This window comes from Capra hircus (assembly GCF_001704415.2).
Source record: "Capra hircus breed San Clemente chromosome X unlocalized genomic scaffold, ASM170441v1, whole genome shotgun sequence".
NCBI lineage: Eukaryota > Metazoa > Chordata > Mammalia > Artiodactyla > Bovidae > Capra > Capra hircus.
Genome location: NW_017189516.1, coordinates 3,070,706 through 3,080,370, shown reverse-complemented (window position 1 = coordinate 3,080,370; position 9,665 = coordinate 3,070,706). Strand labels below are relative to the sequence as shown.

General features: G+C 38.0%; 1 protein-coding gene across 1 annotated transcript in view; it reads left to right on the top strand.

Moving 5' to 3' along the window:
• Nucleotides 1–547: 547 nt before the first annotated feature.
• Nucleotides 548–9,665, top strand: part of ATRX (ATRX, chromatin remodeler) — a 235,207-nt gene continuing 226,089 nt past the window's right edge. Inside the window, exons 1-2 of the mRNA XM_018043618.1 lie at nt 548–551; nt 599–833. Of these exons, the coding sequence (XP_017899107.1) occupies nt 548–551; nt 599–833 (239 nt within the window). The remainder of the gene's footprint in view (nt 552–598; nt 834–9,665) is intronic.

Below are 9,665 nucleotides of genomic sequence, written 5' to 3'. Positions count from 1 at the left end.
TGAGGGACAGGGAATCCTGGTGTGCTGAAGTCCATGGGGTCACAGAGTCGGACACAACTGAACCACTGAACTGAACTGATAGTGCTGGGTGCTCAGACAATAACTAATCTGATTGCAATGCTGGAGACCCAGGTTCTATCCCTGCGTTAGGAGGATCCCCTGGAGCAGGATAAGGCAACCTACTCCAGTATTCTTGCCTGGAGAATTCCATCGACAGAGGTGACAGGCAGGCTCCAGTGCACGGGCTCCCAGAATCCCACATGACCCAGGGACTAACACACATAGTGTGGGTATATATTAAACGCTCAATAAACATATGTTGTTGTTATTGTTTTGTCAATATGTCAGGGAAAAGAGGATGGATTAAAAAGCATTTTCACAATAAAGTCAAAATACGTCACTAGCACTTTCAAGTCAATGGGACTGAATTAGACCCCCAATGAAAAGGCGGAGGGGATCAAATGACGTAGACCCCCTTAGCAACAGGCCCCCAAAGAAGGTGAATTTCTGTAGCCAATAAGAATCTGCACTGCAGATAAGATAGCCAATGGGTAACTGAAAGAGGAAGAGGGAGGACGCGCCAATTCTGCTGCCTGAGCCTCGGCCCAACAAAATGGCGGCGGCGGCAGCGTCGCTTTGTTTCCGCGGCTCCTGCGGCGGTGGCAGCGGTGCCGGCCTCTGAGCTGTGGGGAGGATCCAGCGCCAGATCTAGTGACGACTAAGGGTCCAGTGCATTCTACCCTAACTGCGCGCCGGGGAGGGCAGAGTCGCGCCCTACGGTCGCTGAATCCTACAGGGCGTAGAAGCGAAAACATGACCGCTGAGCCCATGAGGTAAAACACAACTCCGTCTCACGGGTCCCAGCTGTCTCGGCCTACGCGTTTTCTAAACCTGGTGTTTGGGAAAGCTTTGGCTTGGTGGGTTAGGCCTGTGTTTTGCTGAGCGGAAAGAGGCATCGTTTTCTCTTTAGGTGAGGAGGGTTCGGAAGTAGGCTCCAGTCCGCGGTGTGGGGGGGTAGGGGTTGACGGGGGGCGCGGCCTGGTTTGTCGGGCGCTTTCTCAAGCCTCTCCAAACCCGCGGAGCTTAGGTGAATTCCTCTGTTTATTCTTCGCTGCCTGTGGAACTGAAACCCCCAAGTGGGAGGCGGTTTTTGGTATCCTGATAATTCTTACTAATCTTTGGGCCTAGAAACCGCGTGGGTAAGAAGAGAGGGTAGGGGGTAGGCAGAAGAGGGGCGAGAGGTGGGAGGAGGGGGAGGGGCGGTGGGGAGGATGTGAAATCCTGGGAAGACTCAGTGGCGTTTGTACTGCTGGGGACGGGAATACCCCGGCCTTGCGGAATTTTATTTTTTTCTGCAAACCCTGGGGACAAGCCCATTTTGTGGGGTGAATGGGTGGGTCTTGCCAGGGTTCCTTCTCTATTCCAGATCCTGAGGAGTAGCCCTGGATTTATCTTGAAGGCAAAGGGGTAATAACGCAGGGTTTTGCTTCCAGAGGACCCCAGTGTACTACTTTTTGTGTAGTCCAGCTTTAATGGGTGGTAAGGCAGTCATCAGATGTGTCTCCATTTTATGGGCAAATTTTGAGCAAAAATAATTAGGCCTTATTTTTGTTTATTTATTTATTCCAAGAGGGATGGGGAACACGTTAACTTGGTTTGATGGGAAATAAAATCTATTCCAAGGAAGCGGTGACTGGCAGGCCACCTCTTACTAATCAAGCACGTTTATTATTAGGTTGAGGCTGCTTTTCTCTTGTGCTTCTAATTTGGCTCTTGATAGTGTCTAAAAATATGGGTTGTTAATATGAAATGTATACCACTTTTACACAGGTGAATGGCTTGCTTTTCAGGCGGGTTGATATTTGACTTTTCATCCCTTGTGAATACAGTAATTTTTTCACTGTTGTATTCTTGGCTCCTAATGGCAAAGTAAAATTACAGGGAGCATAGGTCAGAAGTTCATATGTAGTTGGCAAAATGTGATTTTGAGTAACTATTAGGATCGTATATATTTATGTATGTGTATATATATGTGTGTGTGTGTATCCACCATCTTAATAGTATACAGGTATGTATGTTTTTATTTCCTTGGTGGCTCAGATGGCAAAGCATATGCCTACAATGCAGGAGACCTGGGTTTGATGCTTGGGTCGGGAAGATCCTCTGGAGAAGGAAATGGCAACCCACTCCATTGCTCTTGCCTGGAAATCCCATGGACGGAGGAGCCTGGTAGGCTATAGTCCATGGGGTCGCAAAGAGTTGGACACGACTGAGCGACTTCCCTTTATCTTTTTATGTATGTTTTTGGGCTTCCCAGGTGGCGCTAGTTGTAAAGAACCTGTCTGCTAATGCAGGAGACATAAGAGACGCCGGTTCAATCCCTGGATGAGGAAGATCCCCTGGAGGAGGGCATGGCAACCCACTCCAGTATTCTTGCCTGGAGAATCCCATGGACAGAGGAGCCTGGTGGGCTACAGTCCAAAGGGTCGCAAGAGTCGGACACGACTGAAGCCACTTAGCACACACACATGCATGTATGTTTTTAGAGCATTTTAGCTAGTGTATAGAATTTGGTAATGAACCTATGATACTTATATGTCTATTTTCTGCATTAACAAGCAGTAGATGGAAGATGTGTTCCTTCCTTTGAGGGGGAAAAAATGGACTTTAGTTCTCAGATTGTAGATCCCTAGTTGTGTAAAGATTGTGGCTTTGTTTTCTGACTTTGTGTTCATTGTTCTGAGTGCAGTAAGCCTTTATTTAATTGATATTGGGCACATTAGAGGTACCCAGTACAACTTGTTCGCTAGTTATTATCAGGTGCCCATGTTGCTATACATGAAGGGTGTACCTTACAGTTAAATAGAGATTCTCCAGGCAAGAACACTGGAATGGGTTGCCATTGCCTTCTCCAAAATATGACCTTTAGATTTTACTAAATCTCAGAAAGTCTGCATTTAAAATTGTAGGTTGAACTTGGATTTTCTCCCTTTCTTTTAGGGTGAACAAATTAATTATGTATAAACATTCTGAATAGAATTAGTTTATGTGAGGGTCAGTTTTTCTTACGGGCCTTGAATTTTTGTATATATTGGTGTAAGAATAATAATCATAACTAAAATTGAGTGCTTATTGTTGACCTTTACCTTTGTAATTTTAATTAATTTTCAAAACAGCTCTATGGAATAAGTACTTGGTGTTCCCCATTTTACAGATGAGAAAAGTGAGGCATAGAGAGAGCAAAGAAATTGATCAGTTATATAAATTGTAATTGATGGAGCTGGAATTGAACTGAGTCTTGACTCCAGAGCTTATGTTCTTAACCACAAGACATTAATACTTCCTTGAGCTACCAGAAAGAACGTGATTATGACCATTTTAATTTAGTTCAAGTATTACAATGGAAGAAGTTCATGTTAGCTGCTGTTGTCATTTGTTGTAGGTCTTTGAGTTTGTAGGTGTTTATAATATTTTGCCTTTTATGTTCATATGAAATAGTAAGATAACGGGCCTTTAATTTCAGGAGAATCTTAAGCTATGTGAAAACCCCCTTGCAAAGAATACATATAATAGATAAAAAAAATTAATTTTAAAAAGTGTGATGCTCTCTGATTATTTACTATGAAAGAGATCCAAGTGGGTGTTCAGAACTGTCTCAGTATGAAGTGTTATTCATCTCAAGTCATAATCATAGGTGAAGGATAATCTGACAGGTAATGCTTGAGTGAGTTAAATCCACAATACCACTCTTTTTTTAAAAAAGTCTTTTATTAGAGTATAGTTGATTTACAATGTTGTGTTAGTTTCAGGTGTACAGGAAAGTGAATCATTTATACATATACATAAATCCACTCTTTTTTAAAGATTATTTTCCCATATTAGCCATTACAGAGAATTGAGTAGAATTCCCTGTTCCTTACAGCAGGTTCTTATTAGTTATCTATTTTATATCTTAAATCATTCTTGATTTTCTTATATGTGAGGCAGAAATGATATGAACAATTCTATACATTGTCATTAATGTTATTTTAGGGAATTGTTCCAGATTTTCTCTTTTATCAGATCCTTTGTCTGGCACTTAAAAATAGGAGCAAAGATTAGTTTCTGATTTTTACTTACATTTTATAAAAAGGAACATTTCTGGGATTCTGTGGTGAAAAAATAGCCAAAAGGCAAGAGGGAGGAACATGAATTGGTGATTTGGCTAAATCTTATGTTGGGACTTCCCTGGTGACTCAGACGGTAAAGTGTCTGTCTACAATGCGTAAGACCTGGGTTTGATCCCTGGGTTGGGAAGATTCCCTGGAGAAGGAAACGGCAACCTACTCCAGGACTCTTGCCTAGAAAATCCCATGGATGGAGGAGCTTGGTGCAGGCTACTGTCCATGGGGTCGCAAAGAGTCAGGCACAACTGAGCCACTTCCCTTCCCTTCCCTTCCCTTCCCTTCCCTTCCCTTCACTTCACTGTGTTCCTCCATTCAATACTGGGGATTTCAGCCTGTGGTTGGTTGAATCCCAGGATGCAAAACTGAGGATATGGAGGGCTGACTATGGGACTTGAGCATCTTCATATTTTGGTATCTATGGTGGATCTTGGAATCAAGATACCCTGTGTGGATACCGAAGGACAAATATACATTGAAAAATCAGTGGCTCAGTAAAGTTTTTGTTATTGTTTTTAAATAATTTTTTGTTATTTGTTTTTGTTTTCAATAAGATTGTTTCTTCATTTTTTTGGCCTGAAAGATCAGCCTCTGATTGACAGATAAACTTTCATTTATTTTCATGTAAAGATCTTAGAGATTTGATAGACTTGTCATTCTGAACCATATGGCAATTTCTTACTTGAAAAGCTGAAAGCAGTATAACTAGTCATTGGTCTTAAATTTTAAAAAGTAGAAGTTGTCTAAATTGAGAGATGTTGAGAAAATGACTTAGAAAGTGTCTGTTATTGTGATAGTCTACAATCAGTTGCATACTAGCCTAGTTTTTTAAAAATGTTATCTGTGAAATATGTGCATTCCCACTCTGTGGAAAGCATTAAGCCAGGCCTGTGGCAGGGGAGTACATGCAAATTTTATAAAGGGTTTAAACAATTTTTTAAATTAACTTTTTATGAAGTATAGTTGCTTTACAATGTTGTATTAGTTTTTAAGTGAATCAGTTATACATATATCCACTCTTCTTAAGATTTATTTCCTATCTAGGTCACCATAGAGCATTGAGTAGTGTTCCCTGTTCTAATGAAAAGTATTGTAAATGTCAGTTCTTTGGTTATGTTATTGCTGGGGGTGAAAAGAAAGACATTTTTTATTTTAATTGTGATCAGACCACTGCCCATTATTGGCATCTCTTGGCATAGTTGATCATGAGCTTTCAGTTTTATATTTAATTTCTAGAGATAAGATAAGTGTAGTACTTAAAGGTATTTGTAGATAGATTTAGGTATGTGAAATAATTTTTTTGGTAAGAAATTGTATTTATGTGCCTATTTCAGTTTTGAAATCTGAATAAGTTTACAGATTGGGTGACAGAATACAGGTAGTTCTTGGATTTGCATGAAGTCTGTTTTCTCCAGACCTTTTATGTTCTCTTTGGACATTGGCAGAAGCTGTTCAGATGGGTTAAGCCATGGGAAATGAAATATAGATCTTCCTTTAGGAATGCTGAATATAACAGGGCAGTAAAAGGAGTGTCTAAGTAGGATCTCTCTGCACATGGTCATAACAGCGGTTCTTACAAGACAATAGACTAAAAGCTCTTTGGGGATCTTTGTTAATTTTTAAGTGTTTTAGGAGTGTAAAGAGTTCCTGAGACTAGATCTGCTGGTTGTGGAGGAATGAATGCTTAACTCTGAGCCAAACCTAGGTTTTCTAGTTGCAGCTCTATTGCTCAACTGATTGTAAACAAATCATGTATCCTTTCTAGGCCTCTGCTTTATCATTTGCAGAATGAATTTGTACTAGATGGTCCATAAAGTTATTAAAAGTCCTATTTATGTTAGTGTCTATCATTTTTTGACTTTGCCTTTTTGGGAGTAGGGAGAAGTGATGAGGGAAAATATCTTTCTTGAATTTGTTTGCCTTAAAACTTACGGTTTTAAGATGCACGGTAGCCATTCTTGGTATCAATAGTCCAGTTTTCTTGTTAAGTGTTACATATAATATTTGTTTAAGAAATCATTGTATGGCAATGGTATTCATGTGTATATATACCCTATGCTCCATTTTTTGGGGGGGAGGTGCTTTATTCATTGATCAATGTGAGTATCAACTAGGTGCTAGGCACTGTTCTAGCATATGCAAAGGGTAAAAGACAAAATTCCTGCCCCCTTAAAGCATTTTTAACCTAAGGAGGGAAATAGTAAATAAACATTTACAGAGCAATGCTAAAATGGAGATCTATTGGGATCAGAATGAAGAAAAGCCTAATTTGGGGGATGTCTAGCAAAATTTTGCAGAGGAGATGATATCTGTATTGGGTCTTGAAGATAAGTTAGCAGTTAGGCATTGACTATGAAAAAGGGCAGTCCAACAGGGGGATTAGTATGGCTAAAGATTAGTCTTATTTTCTACATAGCAGAGGAAATAAGATATGTTCACAAATAAATTTGAAGCAGGATATAAAGGGCTAAATGCTGCGTTGGGTAAAAACTTAGTTGCTGTGGGAGTTTAAAGTAGGAAGACATTTCTAATGGGGTCCAGGAAAGGCTTAGAGATAGTATTTCAATGTGCTCTTGGAGGATACATACATTTTTGACAAAGAAGACTGGAGAAGGATTTCAGATGTGAGGTATAGCAGCTTGAGCAAAGAAATGTTAAGTATATTAGAGTTTTCTAACTGAAAGGAGGTAAACTTAGAATCTTTAACTCAATTCCTGGGCAAATAATTGTATAACCATTGGCAACTAGTATTTTTTTCTAGCTTTATTGAGATATAATTGACATACAGCATTGTGTAAATTTAAGGTATACAGTGTGATGTTATGTTATGCGTATATACTTTGAGGTGACTGCTACAATAATTACCTTTTTTTAAATTATTGTTGTGGAGAGAACATTTAAGATCTACTCTTTGGCAACTTTCAAGGATATAATACAGTGTTGTTATCTAGAGTCACCATGCTGTATACTGTATATCAGATCTTTAGAACTTATCTTATAGTGAAGTTTGTATGTTAACTTTTATGGCTTGATGATCTTATAAAAGCTTGTGACTGAGCCTGATAATTTTAGTTCAGCAGAGCTGTTAAAAGCATAACCCATTTTTCTTAAAGATTGTGTAGAATTTAATGCACAGATTTTGAATGACAAGCATTCAAAATGTATCATTAGTTGTCTTTATTTTGGTCGTTTGTCAGTTGACTTTTGGGTAACATTTGATTTCTAAAATCCAAAATCAAAAATAGTTTTTTTTTTTTTAGTAATATTGGATTTATTTTGCTTATTTGAATATATCAGTTATTTTTTGGTTTATTTGATAGCATTCCAAATTTAGCTCTGCTATAATGCTTGTTTTGAAAAAAAAAAAAAAAAAGTTCATTTGTTCCAACAAGATTGATACAGTGGGTAACAATTTGAGCATAAGACAAAATTTGTATTTGCTTATTCAGGATTTTGTTTACAGGGTCAAGGTTCAGCAAACTATGGCCACCACAGTGACCTGTTTTTGTAAATAAAGTTTTGTTGGAACACACCAAACTCATTTGTTTACATTGTCCTGTGGCTGTTTTTATAGCAGAGTCTCAGAATTGGATAGTTGCAACAGAGACCCAATGGCCCACAAAGCCTAAAATATTTACTCTCTGGCCCTTTATAGAAAGTTTGCCCTAGGTAAATGCAGGAAGCTGAACTGAGCTGCATTAAAATACATGCATATACAGGCACATGCCTCAGACCTCTATCAGCTACCTCAGTTCACCCCTTGTGTTATGAGCCACACCCATCCACATCTATTGTTACAATTTTCCATCCGATTTCAGATAACCCTCCTTCCATCACTTCACAATAATTCATGAGCTGCAACCCTTCTGATGCCCACTTCCACAAGCAAACTTCAGGTCTTTTTCAAGGTAAAGTGCCATATTTATTGTTGTACTTGTGTATTTCTTAATCACTTAATGTGTGTAAACTGTGTAAAATTGTGCTACTATTTCTATTAGGTTTTTGTCTTTTTTAAAATATGTGTCACTGATGAAGTTTTTGGAGTGTTGTGCTTCTAATCCCATTTCCCCCCAGAGTCCTATGGTGTTCATTGTATAATTTTGCATTACCTGGTGATTTTTAGGAGCTCATGTCATTGCAGAATTGACTAATTGTCATCCTGCAAAAAGTATTGATTCATTCCCCAAATATTTCTCGGACTGTGTGAAGTTTAAGTGAGTTAGTGGACCCAAAACACTTAGGTTAGTGTGACATAATAATTACTCAAAAATTAGTTGTTAATAATTACTATTACCATGTGCCAAGAACTGTTCTAAGTACTGCTTATGTGTACAAGACAAGTTAAGGCACCCCATGGACCTTACTTTATACTTAAAAAAAATCTGTACTAATTTGCATTTTCGCTTGTAGTCCCCCCCCCCGCTCAAAAAAGATGTTTTGATGTTTTTATAAATGATATTTAAAAAATGTCTATCCATGAATCAAAGATACTTAAAATAACTTTCTAGTCAATATATTATTCATCTCCTGTACTGTTTCATTGAATGATTTTTTGAAATGTTTTTTATAACTATAACCTTGGGTGATGAATTTGATTCTACCTTCAACCAGATAAAGAATAATCATCGCCTTTTTACTATATTTCAAAATTAAAAGTTTCCCCCAAATAGGAATATTCTTCTATATAACCTCATTATAATTAGCAAAGTTAGAAATTAACTTTGATACAATACTATTTCTAACCTACAGACCTTACTCACATTTTGCCAGTTGATTCTTAATGTCCGTCATAGTGAAAGACAACAATTTCTTTTTTCTGGTCCAGGATGCAGTTCTGGAACAGGCGTTGCATTTTGTTTTCATGTTTCTTTAATCTTTTTAAATCTGGAGCAGTTCACTTTACCTTTTTATCCCTTTCTATCCCATTTTTTGAAGAACACTGGCCAGTAAATTTGGGTTTGTCTGATGTTTCCCTGTGGCCGTGTATTTTGCTAGAAATAGTATGAAGTGATATGCTTTTCTTGGCACATTTTATCAGGGGGCACATCTTTGCTTTTACTGTATTTTAAAATGTTTTTACTTTTAACACTGATATTATCAGCCCAATTTAGAGATTTTAAAGCTAGGTTTGGTTAATTTCTATAGAGTTAGAGAGAATTTGCCCACCTCTTATTTTTCTTGCCTTTCCCATTTCTAACTTTCCTCAGGTATCCCCAGCATTCAAATCAAAACACCCTATTTATGAATTTTCACTGTGTTTTCTGAGTATCTACAAGAATTAAGAATGAATGTTTCATATTAAAGTGACTGGACCTGTTAAGTATATGAAATAATGCACTTCTTCCAAAGGCTGAATGTAGAGCATCCAAGAGAGCTTATTGAATATTTCAGTTTAGAGATAGAAGAAAAATATTTTATGGTACTTAATGACTTCAGAGCTTTTAAAAAATACTCAACAAATCACTATTCTTTTCTTTTAAGGAATCCCTGAGCAAGCATTAT